Genomic DNA, 18197 nt, shown 5'->3' with positions numbered 1-18197 from the left:
AGTCTCTCTCTCGGGAGAGAGAGAGAGAGAGACCCAGCGCAGATCAAGAGCCATCTCCAACGATAGGGGGACTACAAGGCCCATCATCCTCCCCATGGATGCACAGTCACCAGGGGAAGCTGATGGCCCCCCTATTGCAAGTCCAGGGAGGGTGAAGAGGGATGGAGGGAGGTTGCTGGGACACACACCCCCGCCCACCCAGCAGCCCAAGCTCCCGCCTCCGGGGGGGGGGGACCACATGTACTGGGGGACACAGAAGGGGGGGCTCATTAATGTCCCCGTCAAGGAGCTGGAGCAGAGGTGGAGCTCTTGCCTGACAATCAGGAGGTTGTGAGTTCGATCCTAGATAGAGGCAGGGGGTTGGACTAGATGACCTGCAAGGTCCCTTCCAACTTTTATTTGTTAAATCTCTGCTGCAAAGATGAAGTTGCTTTCATCTTTCGATGGCTAGGCAAATTCCACCGCTTTGCAGCTGTCAAAACAACAGGAGCCCAAGTTGGGAAAGAGGGGGGGGGGAGGGACCCCTCTTGATCCACCCCCTTCCCCAGAATTAACTTTGGCCCCATTGATACAGCTGGGAGGAAGCTGGCTCATCGTGCATGGAAATAAAATGCAGAACGATTGGGGGGGGCAGAACCTCCCTGTCCAGGAGCAGTCTACCTGCAAACTTGGAAGCAGGTAGAAACGGGAGAAGTTTGCTTTCTATACGACCTTGCATTGTGGTGGTGGTAGTGGTGTTTTTATCTCTCCCCTTGTCCCCCTCTCCCCAGATTGAGGGTCTTCTTCTCTAATAATAATAATAATTTTAAAAAAAAGACTCGAGGTGGGACTTTTGACACACACACCCCCCTCCAATTTCGCTTCTTCTGCTTCTCTTTTGACTGGTTTTTCCCTTGCAGTTCCGCCGCTTTGCCGACAGGTGGCAGCCGACCCTGCCTGTTTGCAAGCCGCTCTCGTCCACGCCCCTCCACCCGGTCCCTTATCGCCGATTGGCCTTGCGCCAGGAAAAAAAAAAAAAAAGCGGCCGCGCGGCTGGCGATTGGCTGGAGCGGGACCAGGCCCCGAACCAAGATCGAAATAGAGCAGCCTTCCTCCTCCTTTGAACTCACGTGACGTCAACACCGGAAATGTCCTGCCTCTCCTCCGGCGCTTCCATGGGGCGGCTACCATAGAGGCGCGGAGAGGGAGTGGGGGCTAGACGGGCACGTGGCACCTCACGCACACACACACACTCTCTCTCTCTCTCCGGAAGTTCCGGCTACCTCTCCCGGGGAGAGGGAAGGCCCTTCGGACAATGGGACCATAGAGCAGCCAAGGGAGCGGGAGTGGTCCGGCCGAGGGAGGGGTGTGTGTGGACGCTCTATGGGGCTGGGAGCCGCCATGCTCTATGATGCGCGGCGGGGGCCGCAGCAGCCGCAGAAGCGCCGAGGAGGCCCAGCAGCTGCGCAACCAGGTGGGAGCTCTCGGGATGGGGGGGGTCTCCAGCCCCCCCTTTTGCCTGCCCCCCCCAACGCCTGGGGGGGGGCAGGGGGAAACCTGGGAAGGCCCTCAGTGTGGGGGAGGGGCTGCTATCTCCCCCTGAGGGGGTGGGGGGTCTTATTGACCCCCCCATGACTCACCTGAGGCAGGGAAGGATTGAAGTAGCCCCCCCCAAATCCCCCCCCAAAAAAGCCTTTTGGGAAAGGGGAGGCTTTTTTAATCCCCTCCCCCCTTAAAAAGCAAAAATTCCCCCCCCCAAAATATGGGGAAGGGGCTGAGGTCTCTTCTGGGCCCCACCCCCACCGCATTTGCAGGTGGGGAGCTTAAAAAGTGCTCCTACATCCCCCTCCCCCCCAAAAAACCCTCCCCAATTTGCTTCTTTGGCCAAAAGAAAAAGGGGGAGGGGGCAAATCACCTGGTTTTTTGGGGGGGCAGAGGGGAAGGGTCTCCCTCCCTCCCTGGTTCCCTTGAGGAGGTGGTCTTTCTCCCACCCCCACCCCCCCTCCATTCAAATGCAACCAGGGAGGAAAACTGGGGTGTGGGGGTTGTGGGGGGGCACTCAAATAAAGCAGCTTCCATGGCTTTGGGGTAGTGGTGGGGGGGGCTGCTCATTCCCACGTGGGGAGGGGGATGTGTGTGGGGAAGCCCCCCCCACACCTCTCAGGTGGGTTTTCTGGAAGAGGAGGAGGAGGGCAAAGGGGAGATACTGGAGAAGGGCTTTGAAAAGAAGGGAGGGGGAGGTTGGGGGAGTGGTTTGGGGGGGAGAAAAGGCAAATGTGGGGGGGGGAAAGCCTGAAGAATATTTGTGGGAGGGGTGGGGTCAAAGAGGGAGGAAGGGGGTGGTCCCATGTTTAGGAGGGTGAGGGAGAAGCTAAGCTGAAAGGGTCCTTGGCCCTTAAAAGCCCCTGAATGGAGCTCAGGAAAATAAGAGAGAATTGGATGTAAAGATAGATAGATAGATAGATAGATAGATAGATAGATAGATAGATAGATAGATAGATAGATAGATAGATAGATAGATAGATACTGTGTTTTCCCCAAAATAAGATCCTGTCTTATATTTTTTTTGAACCCTGAAATAAGCGCTTGGCCTTATTGCCATGTGCTCAAAAGCCCGTTTGGGCTTATTATCAGGGGGTGTCTTATTTTGGGGGAAACAGGGTATCTGTATCTATATCTATCTATCTATCTATCTATCTATCTATCTAGATAGATAGATAGATAGATAGATAGATAGATAGATAGATAGAAAATATCAGAAAATATATATGTATAATATAAATATGTATATATATATATATATATGTATATGTATATATATATATACACATATAGATATACATATATCAGAAAACAAATATGTATATATTGGTTTACATATATATACAAATTATATATATGTATATATATAAAATATATTTGTTGATAAAGAAATAAAGGGAGACTTTGACAGAAAAAACACTTTATATATATCTATATCTATATATACACCCACAGACATACATACACACATACACGCTATCTGGTGGTGTGTGGGTGGGTGTTTTTCGGGGTGGGGGGGCAGGCAGTGAACTTAGTGATTCACTAATTTGGAATGCAAGGGAAAGTAGAAAAACAGGGGCCGAAAAATGGTTGTGTGTGTGTGTGTGTGTAAACAGGTTTTGTCTACTGAGAAAAATGAATTTAAAATAACGTGGGAGATGAGGCTGTGTTTGGAGCAAAAAGGTTTCTTCTTCGGAGACAGAAAGGGAAATTCTTCTGCTTTTATTGACAAAATAAGCTTCCCTTTAGGAATGTTTGTCCTCAAGGGGCGGGCAACTGATTAAATCATCTTTTTCTTTTGTTTTTCCTTCCCCTCTCTGATTTTGCTTAATGTCCTTTGTTTTAGTCTGTGCTGAGTGGTTTCTGGAGCCGAATCTTTCTCATCAAACAATCCAGGGAGGCCTTTGTTGTAGGTAAGAAAATTTAAATTCAGGTGTTTTTGTTAAAAAAGTCTTGGAAAGTGGTGGCACCTGGCTGACCAGGTCTCCGTTCAGAAGCTAATTAGCGACTAGCTTAGTTAGTCAAGCTAGTTAGTGCTTGGTTGGGAGACTTCTTGGTAACTCAAGGATTGTTGGTTAGACTAAATGCTCCTTAGAAGAAAACCAGGACAGGCTATTTCCAAATTTCATTACATATTGTACCAACTTGGACTTGAATTTAGGCCAAAGCATGACAATTTGTGTTGCCATCTAACTAGGATCCGTACGATAGGCACAATATTTTGCATTCCGTTATTTTTAACCTTGCATGGTTAACCTTCGAGGGGAGAATGCTTTTATTTATGCTTTTTTAAAAAAATCCTGCAGATGAAAAACAATGATTAGAAATGGAACTTTATAATTATTCTTTTTTTACTTTTTATTTTTTTTAAAAAAAATTGGATTCCCCAAGAAAAGCAGGGATATAATTGGCTTCAAACAGAATATCAGCAAATAGCCTCTTAGCTAAGGCTCAAAATGGACGAAAAGTCAAAAATAACAACAAAAAAGAGCTGCTTTCAACATGTAAAAAAGAAGAAAAAAGTCAAGAAAACGATAGTAATGGGAGAAAGTGGCAAGAAGGTGACAAGCAAAGTGAGAAAGCAGAACTGCTTAATTTCTTCTCTCTTTTTTTTTTTTGCATCCGTCTTTACCCAGAAGGGAAAAAATGTGCAACCAATCAAAAAACAGCACCTTAAAAAGCAGATTAGGAATACAAGTACCTTAAAGAAAGCTAAAAGAAGAGGTGTGGATGGTTTGTGAGTTGTGTTAACCCAGTTAGGTCTTCCCGGATTGGGTAGATGATAGATCCTACTTTCAGATCATCATCTTTCTCTTTAACGACCCCATAATCCCTTGCGGGGTGGAGTCTGGGCAACTGAATGGAGCTAGAACAATGTTTACTGGCCAGATGCCCTTCCTGTCGCCAGGGCGGAGTTTTGATCAGCAGATATATATATATATATATTCTCATGGTGCCCAGAAGAGAGAAATACCTGCCTTTTCCTAGGATCGAACTCGCAAGCCTCCTGATTGTGAGGCCAGAGCTCCACCTCTAGGCCACCGCACCCAAGATCCTACTTTCAGATGACCCTGTAAAAATGGTTTCTTTGTTTGGAGCGTGACATCTTGGAGGAACACTGTAACTGTGGTTTAGATTTAGTGGGTTGTGAGCACAGTTGATATTTTTGAACTTGTTCTCTTTCTTTCTTTCTCTCTCTCTCTCTCTCTCTCTCTCTCTCTCTCTCTCTCTCTTTCTCTTTCCCTCTTTCATTCTTTCTTTCTTTCTTGTTTTCTCTCTTGCTCTTTTTCTCTTTTTCTCTCCCCCCCATTTCTCTTTCTTTCTTCCCCCTTTTTCTTTCTCTTTCTTTCTCTCTTCCTCTTTCTTTCCCTCTCTTTCTTGTTTTGTCTCTCTTGCTCTCTCTTTCTTTCTCTTTCCCTCTTTCATTCTTTCTTGTTTTCTCTCTCTTGCTCTCTTTCTCTCTTCCCCCTTTTTCTTTCACTCTCTCTCTTTCCCTCTCTTTCTTTCCCTCTCTTTCTCTCTCTTGCTCTTTCTCCCTCCCTCTCTTTCTTTCTTTCCCTCTTTCTTTCATTCTTTCTTGCTTTCTTTCGCTCTCTCTTGCACTTTCTCTTGCTCTTTTTCTCTTTCTCTTTCCCCTTTCTCTCTTTCTCTTGCTTGTTTTCTCTCTCTCTTTCTCTCCCCCCCATTTCTCTCTCTCTCTCTTCCCCCTTTTTCTCTTTCTTTCTTTCTCTCCCTCTCTTTCTCTCCTTCCCTCTCTCTCTCTCCAGTTTCCATTCTAGTTAACAGCACTGCCCTCGCATTCCTTCCGAACCTCTTACATGAAAAAAAGCAACAATGCACAGCTTGGGGAGGAGTTGTTGAGATGGGCAGCTGTATAAATTAATTGAATAACTAAATAAATATACACTTGGGCTCTCCCCCACACCCCCAGCCTCTCATCTTGTATATTACAGGTTCCGTTTCACTCCATTTGCTCCTAAGATTTTTCTCCTTTTTTAGTTTCCGTGCTCAAAACACAAGGCCGCCTCTGTCTTTTCAGAGTAAAACACCAACCTTTGAAGTTGAGGAATGCAAAAGGGAGGGTGGGGGGGAAGCAGAAATCGGTAGCTCCTTTCAAAAACACACTGCAAGGTTGTTGTTGGTTTTTTTTTTTTTTGTTAGACCCTGATTCTCTTCTCGCCTTGATCTTCCCCCTCTTTAGTTTCCCACATTTAAATACCAATAGTCCTCGATTTACAGCCATTCATTTAACGACCGAAGTTGCAACGGTGCTGGGAAAAAAAGTAACTCGCCACCCTTTTTCACACTTAACGACTTGTTGCAGCATCTCCCATCACGTCACGTGGAACGAAATTCATGCGGCTTGGCCACCGGTTCGTATTTATGACGGCTGCAGTGTCCTGGGGTCGTGTGATTTAAGACTTGTGGACTTCAACTCCCAGAATGCCACCATGCTGGTTGGGGAAATCTGGGGACTTGAAGTCCACAAGCCTTAAAGTGGCTAAGTTAAGAGACACCTACCCCCCCCTCCCTCCTCCTTCTTTAATGGCATAAATAGCAATAATGGCATAAATGGCAATTAAAGATGGTATCTTTAAGGGCAATTAAAGCCCAACATCTATGACAAACGCCTAGATTGGGGGGGGGGGGAAGGCAGATCTATTTAATGCCTGCTTTTTTGAATACATGCCGGTAGATAGCCAGATGTTATGGTTTTGGTAATGACCTTAGGAATTGGATAAAAAGGATGCTGCTTTGTAGGGAACGGTCAGATAAGAGGCCTCAGCTGGATAACAGGCAGAGCAGGAAGCTCAAGGGAGATCCCTCCCTAAATTTGCAAGATCACGCTAACGTAGATTTACAATAAACTTGGAATTGGATGATCTGGTCCGGCCTCTTGTGTGTGGTTAAGACAGACACTGTTATCTAAAACTAAATGTACAGATGTTATCCTAAGAGACTCCAGAAGTCCTTGGTCGCTATGGACAGACCTTGATTCAGTCTTAAACCTGCTTTGTCTATTTTGAAAGCCTCTCCACTTTGTGTGTGTTAAAACGACCAAATCTTGGGACCTTGGCAGCAGCAAGCCGCGATATGAGTGCGTTAAACCTCTTGATGTTTTTTGAGAAGAACTTCAGCTGTTTGATAATGCATTGATTGTGGTTTTGTTAATCGGACGCTGAGTTTTAAGAACAGCCTGGATCCAGCTAAACCATGATGGACGAGCTGCTTCTCTTTCATAGTTAAGCTGCTGGGTGGTTTGTCGTAAAACCTGCAAGGGAAATCTGCCCGTGGTTTGTTTCTCTGCCTAAGCCTCCCCTGTATACAGGCGGTCCTCGTTTAGGGACCATTCAGCGAAGTTAAAACGGCCCTGTGACTTGCGACTCTTTTTTCAGACTTAAAACAACCGTTGCAGCATTCCCCTGGCCACGTGATCAAAAATCCGGCCGCTTGGCGACCGATTCGTCTTTATGACGGTGCTGCAACGGCCGTTAAGTTCGAAAAACGGACCTAGGTCACCTTTTTTTTCAAGGCCTTCGCGGCTTGGAGCGGTCACTAAATGAACTGTTGTAAGTCGAGGACTGCCTGTATAGAAAGGTGTATACCTTGTTGCCAAGCAAGACAGTCGAGTTGAGTTTTGCCCCAGTTTGCAGGCTTTCTTGCCACAGTCGTTAAATGAATCACTGCCGTTGTCGAGTTAGCCGCATGGATGTTAAGCGAATTGGGCTTCCCCCATTGATCTTAAAGGAGTTGGAAGGGACCTTGTAGGTCATCTAGTCCAACCCCCCGCCCAAGCAGGAGACTCTACAACAGGGGTCAGCAACCTGCGGCTCTGGAGCCGCATGTGGCTCTTTCACCCCTCTGCTGCGGCTCCCTGTCACTCAAAATATCCATCACCACCGCCAATGTGCGACACCCGCCGGCACGCGATTTATTGAGCTTTTCAATTCCCGGTAGGCCAACCATGGATAAATCTAAGAAAAGAAAAGTTTCAGAAGAAAACAGAACGTTTAATTCAACTACATATGCTAGTTTTGTGGCCGCTCGAGAAATAGTCAGGCACGGGAAGGGTTTTTGTGGCTCCCGGTGTTTTCTTTTCTGTGGGAAATGGGTCCAAATAGCTTTTTGGAGTGTTTAAGGTTGCAGACCCCTGCCCTACACCATTTCTGACAGATGGCAGTCCAATCTCTTATTGAAAGTCTCAAGGGATGAAAACTTTGCTCGTCAGAAGGTCGCAAAAGTGACCCCCGTCATAAATATGAGTCAGTGGCCAAGCGTCTGAATTTTCCTCGGGGATGCCACAATGGTCATGAGTGTGAAAAACGTTCATAAGTCACTTTTCTCAGCGCCGTTGTAACTTCCAAGTGGTCGCTAAACAAATTATTGTAAGTCAACTACCGGTACTTCTACCTGTACGGCGAGTGATATTGTTTCCGTCTCTTCCACAGTCGGGGTTTGGGGCGCCCGCTTTGCCGCCTCCAGATCTCTCATGGCGCTGAAGGCAGAGACCCCCTTGACGGACTACACTGAGGTCTCTTCGGCCATCTCGCGCTTCAGGGAGAAGGAGAAGATGGCTGCCGATTATCGATTCCTCCGCCGTCCCTCGGGGAAGCCGGACGGAGGCCTCGTAAACCCCGCGGACAAAGGTGGGGCACGGTTTTTTTTCACCAGCAGGGGGCATGGCATGGCTGACACTGGGGAAGCAGTAGGAAACACAACCCCGCAGAGGGGTGTCCAGAGCCCTGGGCAGAGACAAGGCGTTGGGACGACAATTATATAAGCACCCGGAGATTTTAAGAAAGGGAAGCGAGAGGTCTCGATCCAAAGCGAGAGACAAGTTTAGGATTTAGGGCAAGGTTGTGAAGCGCCAGCGGGCGTCGTAATTCTTTGGCCAGAAGAAACATTACAGGCGTTGGGAGTCAAAATGTTCTTGGTAAGGCTGCTGTTTTGGCTTCTTTGTTCATGTTCCACCTTTATTACTGAAGTAGAGTATGGAAGTAAGTAACTCAAGGTGGCAACCATACATAAAACTCCTTCTTCCTCCCCCTTTTGCCCACAACAACCCTGTGAGGTGGGCTGGGCTGAAAGAGGGACTTGATCAAAGTCACCCAGCCAGCTTTCATGGCTTAAGGTGGAACTAGAACTCCCAGTCTCCTGGTGATTGGCCCAAAGTCACCCAGCCGGCTTTCATGCCTATGGTAGAACTAGAACTCACCATCTTCTGGTGATTGGCCCAAAGTCACCCAGCTGGCTTTCATGCCTATAGTGGAACTAGAACTCACCGTCTCCTGGTGATTGGCCCAAAGTCACCCAGCCGGCTTTCATGCCTATGGGGGAACTAGAACTCACCGTCTCCTGGTGATTGGCCCAAAGCCACCCAGCCAGCTTTCATGCCTATGGTGGAACTAGAACTCACCGTCTCCTGGTTTTCACCATAGACCTAACTTTCATGCTGTCTGAGGCACATCAGAGGATCTTCTAATGCTTAGGGAAACAACCTTGATTTCTAGAACTTTCTCTAGGTGTGAGTTTGCGGTTCCTTTTCAATGAGAACCCCATTTTTTTTCCCTCCGCAGGACAATATCCATTTTCAGAGTCTGCCGGCCAGGATGAGCTCGGCATCTCCTGGAAGCAGGAATACTTGGTAGCCGACGATCCGGACGATGGCCGGCTGGTGTGCATGGTGTGCGGTGGCATCTTGGCCACTTCCGGCCCCGCGGCGGCCCGCCAGCACATCCTGCAGCAACACGCCCACTCGCTGGACTTCACCCTGGAGGAGAAACGCAACATCCTGGAAGGCTGGAGCGAAGGGGTTGTGCTGCCCGCCGTAGATTCGCCGCCTGCAGGTAAGCATCTCCCTTCTCTGTTGTCGTTGCGTCACCCTCGCGGATCGGAACGGCCAACCGGGTGCCTGGCGCTGCACCTGGCAGCTTCTGATTCCCTTTCTGGCCCTTCCCCACCCCAGGCGGTCCCGGCGAGAACAAGCAGCCTGCCGAGATCGAAGTCCTCCTTGATACGGAGGAACAGCCCGTGAGGCGGAAGCGCAGGCCCGTCCAAGCACGGCGCGGTGAGTGCTAGGGAGGGCACAGAGATGCCAGGAGACGCCTAGAGCAGGGGTGTCCGACTCAGTTTCATGGTGGGCCACATCACGGTCGTGTTCGACCTCGGGGGAGGGCGGGGGGGCGTGGCCAGTTTGACGTCCCTTGTGTCGGCGGTGCCTGTGGCTTCCCGAACACTCTGGTGGCGAAAATGGAGCTTGGTGGGCCACACGTGCCCCCACGGGCCCCGTTTTCGGCCACACCAGCTTCCTGCATTCCTCGGCCAGCAAAAACGGAGTCCCGTTTTCGCTGGCAGAGGCACCGCGGGTCGGTCCTTTGCTGTTTCCAGGGCCCTTCGGGTCGGATCCAGCCCCCCCGGGCCTTGAGTTTGGCACCCTTGGCCTAGACCATCCTTTTCAGACCACCACCACCCCGGGCCTCCACTGGACCCCCAGCGGTCCTTGACTTGTGACCACAGTTGGGACTAAGATTTCCGCTGCTTAAGCAAGGGGGTTGTTTAGTCGTTCAAACGAAGTCGTGCCCAGTTGTTGTTGTTTTTTTGGCAAAATCACTGCTTTCGTTAAGGGTTTTCATTCGGTCATTAAGCGAATCTAGTTAAAACCTCCACCCGCCTCCATCGAATTTGCTCGTCGAAAGCTGGCTGGGAAGGTCACAAACGGCCCCCACGGGTGAGGGTTGTAGGTGTGAGTCTCTCTTCTTCTTTTTTTTTTCCCCAACGCTGTTGTACCTCCCAACGAATGTCGTAAGTCAAGGACTGCTGGTGTTCCTTAAACACGGCCCCGTCTCCAAGTCTTGTCACCTGGGAAGTGAGTGTTTTTCAAACTGGCTGCGCCCACAGAGCAATCACGCTTTGCCGGGAATCCATGTTTGTGAGTGTGTTTTTGTGGCAAGCTGGCAAAATTCCTCCCTGCGTAATGGCTGCAAAGGTTCCTTAACCCCTGAGCTGATCTCAAAATATATCTGTCAAAAGCGGGACCTGTCTAAGGCTCCTCCTCGGGGATATATCCCAGCGTCCTTTGCTGCAGGCTAAGCTCTCCGGGGGCTTCTGGGAGCTGTAGTTCGCCCGCCGTAGTTCACCCAACTTCCCTCCAGCTGCTTCTTCCCTAGATAGGTTGGTGCAAGATGTGAACCCCTGCAGGTAATCCTAGATTTACAAGCCACAATTGAGCTAAGCGAGACAATGGTTAAGGGAGTTTCGCCCCATTCTGACGACCGTCCTTAGCACAATTGTTTTTATTTTATTTTATTCTTATTTTATTAGTCATATTTCTATGCCGCCCACTCTCCGAGGACTCTGGGCGGCTTACACCAAAGACAGTATACTAAATAGCATATTGCCCCCTAACAATCTGGGTCCTGTTCAGTAAATCACCGCATCTGTTGAGTAACACAGTTACTCAACTCTTCCCCAAAAGACTACAGATGTATGAACGAAGCCCCCCCCCCAAAAAAACCTACCCTGTTTCCCCCAAAATAAGACATTCCCCTGATAATAAGCCCAATCAGGCTTTTGAGCGCATGGCAATAAGGCCAAGTGTTTTTTTCAGGGTTCAAAAAAAATGTAAGACAGGGTCTTATTTTCGGGGAAACATGGTGGAGTGGAGTGGGGAGTGGAGTGGAGTGCAGTGGAGTGGAATTAGGAATAGGAATAGGAATAGGAATAGAATAGAATAGAATAGAATAGAATAGAATAGAATAGAATAGAATAGAATAGAATAGAATAGAATAGAGAATGGAATGGAATGGAATGGAATGGAATGGAATGGAATGGAATGGAATGGAATGGAATGGAATGGAATAGAAAATGGAGTGGAGTGTAGAGTGGAGTACAGTGTAGTGTAGTGTAGTGTAGTGTAGTGTAGAGAAGAATAGAATAGAATAGAATAGAATAGAATAGAATAGAATAGAATAGAATAGAATAGAATAGAATAGAATTGGAAGGGACCTTGGAGGTCTTCTAGTCCAACCCCCTGCGTAGGCAGGAAGCCCTACACCACTTCAGACAAATGGTTGTCCAGCCTCTTCTTAAAAACTTCCAGTGCTGGAGCATTCACAACTTTTGCAGGCAGGTTGTTCCACGGATTAATTGTTCTCACTGTCAGGAAATTGGAGTGGAGTGGAGAGTGGAGTGGAGAGTGGAGTGCAGTAGAGTAGAGTAGAGTAGAGTAGAGTAGAGTACCCTGTTTCCCCCAAAATAAGACATTCCCCTGATAATAAGCCCAATCGGGCTTTTGAGCGCATGGCAATAAGGCCAAGCGTTCATTTCAGGGTTCAAAAAAAATGTAAGACAGGGTCTTATTTTAGGGGAAACACGATATTAGGCAAATCCTGCCCTTTTCCAAAAGACCTCCATCCTGCTTCCTTTTGACAGCTCGCACAAGGGCACGTACTCCTTGACTTAACGACCACAATTGAACCCCCAGACTTCTGTCACATAAGACGAGACATTTGTTGTAAGTGAGTTCCGCCCCCGTTTCATGACCTTTCTTGCCACCGTTGTTAAACGGATCCCGGCAGTTGGGACGTTAGCAACGGGGTTGTTAAGTGAATCTTGGTTTCCGCACGGACTTGGCTTGTCGGAAGTTCGCAAAAGGGTCTCACGTGACCCCGGGAACACTGCAGCGGTCATAAATGCGAGTCCAAATTTCGATCACCTGACCCAGAGGGGGTGCCCCGATGGTCGTGTGAAAAACCAGTCACAAATCGCTTTTTCCGGTGCCGTCGTAACTTCGAATGTCATTAAACGAACAGTTTTGTAAGTCGAGGGCTACCTGTATAATCTTTACCCCAGGTTTTAGCAAAAGGGGCACCGAACCAAGTCACGAAAACCTCCGAAATGCCTTGATATTCAGTGTGCTTTGTGGCCGCGCTAATGCTCCTCCTTCCTTAACCGTGTCTTTTGTGGCTCCCTGTCTTCCTTTTGTCGTGAAAAGAAACCAGATCTTTCCTGTCCTCACCACAAAGCTGCACAACGCCATTCGAGACCCACAATTGAACTCCTGTGCTTTTCTCGCCTTTTTTTCTCTTCGCAGCAGAGGGGTTGCATTTAGAAGCCGAACGGCGACTTTCGGTTCGACAGAGGACGCCCGCCAAGGAATCGAGGGGCCAGGAGCCCATGGAGGCTGCAGGTAAACACTTGGTTGCCTCTGAACCAGTTGTTGAGTGTCGCTTTCTGATTTTTCTCTTCTTCTCTGTCCCCCGTCGTCTCCCCCCCCCCACCTTTGTGTGCTGAGCTCCGTTTTAATGGCAAAAAAAAAAAAAAAAGCAATTTGTTCAACAAATTCAGGATATCTTCCTCCGGCCTCCAAAAGTCAAGTTTCTAGCCCTTATGAAGACAAAGGGAAGCTTGAAAGCTGGCCAAGTTTTGGGGGATTTTGATTCTATAGGTAAAGGTAAAGCTTCCCCTCGCACATACGTGCTAGTCGTTCCTGACTCTAGGGGGCGCTGCTCGTCTCCGTTTCAAAGCCGAAGAGCCAGCTCCCTACCTTCCATTCCCCACTATCCTGTCAGAGCTGAAGAAGCTTGGATGAGAAGGGAAGCATCTTCAAAAGAAAAAACAAGACAAGTCCAGTTGCCTCCTGAAAAAGCATCTTTGAGGCTCCCTGTCTGTGGGTGTTTCTAGTCCTCAAGATTCTGGAGGAAGCCATGAAAATGTCCATTGATTTTTTATGTGGCTTGGAAATGTAATCGGCTTGAATAAAATTGTAACTTTTACGGATTAGAGCAGTGGGAGAGCTCATCCGGCTTATTATTTTATTGATTATTTATTACAGTCAAAGTCCAGTACAATTAGAAATACTCAAAAGAGTTGTCTAGTTAAAAGTCCTGGAATAAAACAACTAACAAATAAAATCTGTGTTGATTAGATTTACATCCTGCCATTTCGGATTAAGTACAGGTAATCCTCGATTTACGACCCACAATTGAGCCCAACATTTCTGTTGCTAAGGGAAACATTCGTTAAGTACGTTTTTCCCCATGTTACGACCTTCCCTGCCACCGTTGTTAAGCGAATCACGGCAGTGGTGAAGTTAAGTCACAAGGTTGTTAAGTGAATCCGGCTTCCCCCATTGACTTTGCTGGTCAGAAGGTCGCAAAAGGGGAGCATGTCACCGTCGTAAATACGAGTCAGCTGCCACGCCTCTGAATTTTTGATCCCAGGACCATGGGGATGCCGCAACGGTCGTTAAGTGTGAAAAACGTCTCCGTAAGTCACTTTTTCCAGGGTCGTAACTTCGAACGGTCGCTAAACGAACTCACTTGTAAGTCTACCTGACTAGCTGTAACTCCCATCAAGTAGGCTGGGCTAGCATCATTAGCAGCCCTTCCACTCTTAAAGGACTTCCGTCGGCTTTAGATCAGTGGTGGGTTCCTCCCGGTTCGGCCGAGCCGGTAGCGGCGATGATATGACCAGTGCCTCCAAAAACAAAATGAGTAGATCGGTACTCTGCAAGCAGTTAAAAGCCTGGTAGACCAGTACCTCTGCTAAATCCTGAAGAATTGTCACATGATCATCAAGCCACACCCACAAAATAAGCCACGCCCACAGAACCGGTAGTAAAAAAAATTAGATGTGTGAGAATCGTAATAAACGCGTTTTTAATTTTTCACACTCGTTTTGTTTTCTAGGAAAGGAGTGGCTGTCGGAATGCGGACTTCCCGGGTCAGCTCCGGCTGAAATCCGGATTTTCACGGACGGCTCCTTTCCCGCTGGATTCACCCTGAAGCTGTACTGCCGTTCTCAGCCAGGTGGGTGGAAACTCAAAAAGCAGTGCAAATCTGTTTTTTTTTTCTGAAGACTCTGGAAATATTGGCGCAATTCCAGGCTTGGCACAGATCACAAAGGTGTTTTTTTTTTAATCTATAAACAGCTGTACCAGACCAAGGTCACTCAGCAATATCCAGTATCTGGCCCTGATATCTCGGCAGTCCTGGCATGGAAAATTGTTTTGGTGGGGTTTTTTTTTAAACGTTAAAAAGAGATTGTTTAGTCGGAATGGCTGTTCCTGGCTCCCATTTAGAGAATTGTTTTCTTAGCTCTGCAAAGTTTTATCCCGTTTTTTCGTGATTTTTTTTCCCCCCTCCTGCCATCACTCTGCTGATCCTCTAACTCTCTGCCTAGTGTCTATTAATCCATGTGGTGTGGCTGTAATAATATATATAAGATAATATATATTATCTATATATATATTATCTATATATATATATATATATATATATATATATATATATATTATCTATCTATCTATCTATCTATCTAATCTATCTATCTATCTATATATATTATAATATATATAAGATCCTTATCTTCTTTATTTCCCCTTTTATTGGTGGTATTACATTATTATTATTATCTCTTTTATTCATTAAACATGAAACTCAGTTAACTGAACCTTTAAAAATGTGTCACAAATATTATTGGTACATTTTTAAATGTTCAGTTGACTGAATTTCATGCTTTTATTATTATTATATACTTTATTCATTAAACATGAAACTCAAGAGATAATGAATACCAGTGCTATTTGTGATGCATTTTTGAATGTTCAGTTGACTGAGTTTCATGTTTAATGAATAAAGTATATAATAATAATAATAATAATAATAATAATAATAATAATAATAATAATAATAATAATAATAAAAAACATGAAACTCAGTCAACTAAACATTTAAAAATGTACCCGTCAATAATATTTGTGATGCATTTTTAAATGTTCAGTTGACTGAGTTTCATGTTTAATGAATAAAATATATAATAATAAGAAGAATAAATAATAATTAATAATAATAATAGTAATAATAATAATAATAATTTTAATCTAAATTTAAATAATAAATTTAATCTAAATTTACCGGACTTGAACATTTTGACTCTACAAAAAACCACCTTACTCGGAACAGCTTACATCCTCCGACGATACTTTAACAGTTCCTAGGTCCTTGGTTAGGACTCGAGCTGCTGAGCTATTAACCAGCCTCAAAGGCTGTGAATTTCACTAAAGATTAACCAATAATAATAATAATAATAGCAACATGAAACTCAGTCGACTGAACATTTAAAAATGTACCAGTCAATAATATTTGTGATGCATTTTTAAATGTTCAGTTGACTTGAGTTTCATGTTAATGAATGAAAGTTTATAACTTATTATTATTATTATTATTATTATTATTATTTCATTAAACATGAAACTCTTGTCAACTGAACATTCAAAAATGCATCACAAATACCATTGACTGGTGCTAATGGTTGAAACAGGTTGCTGCCAGCGTCCTAGGTGTCAACCAAGGACCTTCTTAAGATGTACCATGTTCCAAGTAGCGCAGTTTTTTGCAGTTCCGCTGCTGTTGTTGCAGGAAGCTGCAATTTGTTGATGTATCTTATAAAATTCTTGGACATGGTACCAAGTGCCCCGATGACAATGGGCATCACTGTTACATGTTTCATCCATAATTGCGTAGTTTCGATGGCCAGGTTGCGATATTTCATGATTTTTTCCCAGTTCTTTTTCTCCGACTCTGGCATCTTCTGGTACCACGATATCAATAAACTGTACATTTCGGTTTTCGACAACTGTGATATCTGGCGTGTTGTGTTCTAAATGACGATCCGTCTGTATTCGAAAGTCCCACAAGATCTTCACAGTCTCATTTTCTATTATTATTATTATTATTATTATTATTATTATTATTATTATTATTATTATTTCTTTGCATGTACACTAAGTGCTTCTGTGCCAGGTACAAATTCCTTGTGTGTTTAATCAGATTTGGCCAAATAAAATAGATAGTCCTTGACTTATGACAACTAAGCCCAAAGTTTATGTTGCTAAGCGAGACATTTGTTAAGTGAGTTTTGCCCCATTTTGCGACCTTTCTTGCCACAGGAGTGAATCACCGCAGTTCTTAAGTTAGTGACATGGTTGTTAAGCGAATCTGGCTTCTCCACTGACTTGGCTTGTCAGAAGGTCGCAAAAGGGAATCACATGACACACACCCTCTCCCAGGACACTGCAACCGTCATAAATATGAGTCAGTTGCCAAGTATCTGAATTTTGATCGCGTGACCTTCGGGATGTTGCAGTGGTCGTAAGTGTGAAAAAGGGTCATCGGTCCCTTTCTTCAGTGCCGTTGTAACTTTGAACAGTCACTAAATGGACTGTTGTAAGTCGAGGACTATCTGATTCAGTTCACTTGAATTGGTTTTATCTCTGCTGTGATTTTGTCACAAATCTTTAAAGAAAGACAGATCGCCCTCTACTTAAGACCCCAAGTTGGGATCGGGAAATCTGTTGTTAAGTGAGGCATCACTTGACCCACAACTTCTTTGCTGCAGTCATTAAGTGAATTGTGACAGTCATTAAGCGAGTCACCGCATGTTCACAATGCGGAACCTTCCCTGCCGGTTTCCCCACCGATTTTGCTTGTCGGAAGCCAGCCTGAGAAGGTTGGCAATCGTGATCTGTGTGGTGACTCGTTTAGTGACTGTGATGATTCGCGTACTGACCACAGCTGAAGAAGGTCGTCAAATCGTGCGCCGTCATGCAATGCCTCACTTAACAACAGGTTATCCAATCCCCGATTGGGTTTCTAAGCTGGATTGCGCCCAGATTGTGATCTCCTGACGACAGGGATGTCAGGGCATTTATTAATCCCATGTTTGGCTCTGGGACTAATTACCCTGGTTTGGAGGAGATGGATCGTGGCTTATCCTTGTTTCAATAATCTGAAAAGAAACGCGAAGGAAGGTTTCTAATAAAACTCATTTATTTGTTATAAAGAAAATAAAACACCTCACTAACTAAGAAAAGTTAATTGTTACATTTTTGAAAAATAATTTGGGCCGGCTATCTTTCAGCCGGACCTTGCTGGAAAGAGAACAAAGGAAAAAGATGTGTGAAGAGCAAGTGAAGGAATGTGGGTGGATACGGAAACACGTAGCTTACTGATAAGAAGTTGGCAAAGCTACGGAGAGTCTGACAGTCCAGAAATAATGAGCTCAGCTGGTAAATAAAATAACGCAGTGACATTCCCCTTCTTTGCCAGTTGAGCTAATATCAGTTCATCATCAAATAAGGCACATCTTCTCACGCAGATACTCGTGTTGAGCTGCTGGAAGTGGTTTGTTGAGCATATCAGCAATTTGATCATGTGTAGATACATATTGCATTTTGACAAAACCTTTTTTCACTAAATGTTTTATGTTTTGATAACGGATGTCAATGTGTCTGGATCTAGAACCTGTAAAATGAGATTCAGAAATATAAACCACCGATTCATTGTCTTCCATCACGGTGATCGGTCGGATTGGGTGTGTCCAGATATCTGTGACTAAAGCATCAAACCAAGTTAGAGAATTACATGCATCTGAAACACAAGCATATTCAGCTTCAGTAGATGAACAAGAAACAAAATTCTGTTTACGTACTTGCCAATAAACAGGACATCCATTTAAGAACATCATATAACCTGAAGTACTTTTACGTGATTTCTTATCACTTGCCCAATCAGAATCTGCATAACAACATAATTCTGCATAATCAGTATGTGTTGGTTCTAACAATAACTTCATGTGTTTAGTGTATTTTAGGTATCTCAATAATTTCTTAATAC

General features: G+C 45.4%; 2 protein-coding genes across 4 annotated transcripts in view; both read left to right on the top strand.

Annotated features, from left to right (window-relative positions):
* Window positions 1-1018: 1018 nt before the first annotated feature.
* The window catches only part of SPINDOC (spindlin interactor and repressor of chromatin binding), a 28744-nt gene continuing 11565 nt past the window's right edge, over window positions 1019-18197 (top strand). Inside the window, exons 1-7 of one of the 2 annotated variants that reach the window (XM_034426177.3) lie at window positions 1130-1453; window positions 3368-3434; window positions 7971-8168; window positions 9099-9368; window positions 9488-9589; window positions 12614-12709; window positions 14211-14330. In XM_034426177.3, the coding sequence (XP_034282068.2) occupies window positions 1388-1453; window positions 3368-3434; window positions 7971-8168; window positions 9099-9368; window positions 9488-9589; window positions 12614-12709; window positions 14211-14330 (919 nt within the window). In that variant the 5' untranslated portion in view covers window positions 1130-1387. Of the gene's footprint in view, window positions 1454-3367; window positions 3435-7970; window positions 8169-9098; window positions 9369-9487; window positions 9590-12613; window positions 12710-14210; window positions 14331-18197 lie in introns of both variants that reach the window. The other variant, XM_034426178.3, reaches the window with a different exon arrangement.
* The window catches only part of MARK2 (microtubule affinity regulating kinase 2), a 190332-nt gene continuing 173522 nt past the window's right edge, over window positions 1388-18197 (top strand). Inside the window, exons 1-7 of one of the 2 annotated variants that reach the window (XM_087880895.1) lie at window positions 1418-1453; window positions 3368-3434; window positions 7971-8168; window positions 9099-9368; window positions 9488-9589; window positions 12614-12709; window positions 14211-14330. The gene's annotated coding sequence lies outside the window, so the exon portion shown is untranslated. Of the gene's footprint in view, window positions 1454-3367; window positions 3435-7970; window positions 8169-9098; window positions 9369-9487; window positions 9590-12613; window positions 12710-14210; window positions 14331-18197 lie in introns of both variants that reach the window. The other variant, XM_087880894.1, reaches the window with a different exon arrangement.

Source organism: Pantherophis guttatus, chromosome 18, assembly GCF_059756535.1.
Source record: "Pantherophis guttatus breed Tessera chromosome 18, ASM5975653v1, whole genome shotgun sequence".
In the NCBI taxonomy this organism is placed as follows: Eukaryota; Metazoa; Chordata; class Lepidosauria; order Squamata; family Colubridae; genus Pantherophis; species Pantherophis guttatus.
Note: the sequence above shows the minus strand (reverse complement) of the source record. Positions and strands in the feature narration are given on the sequence as shown.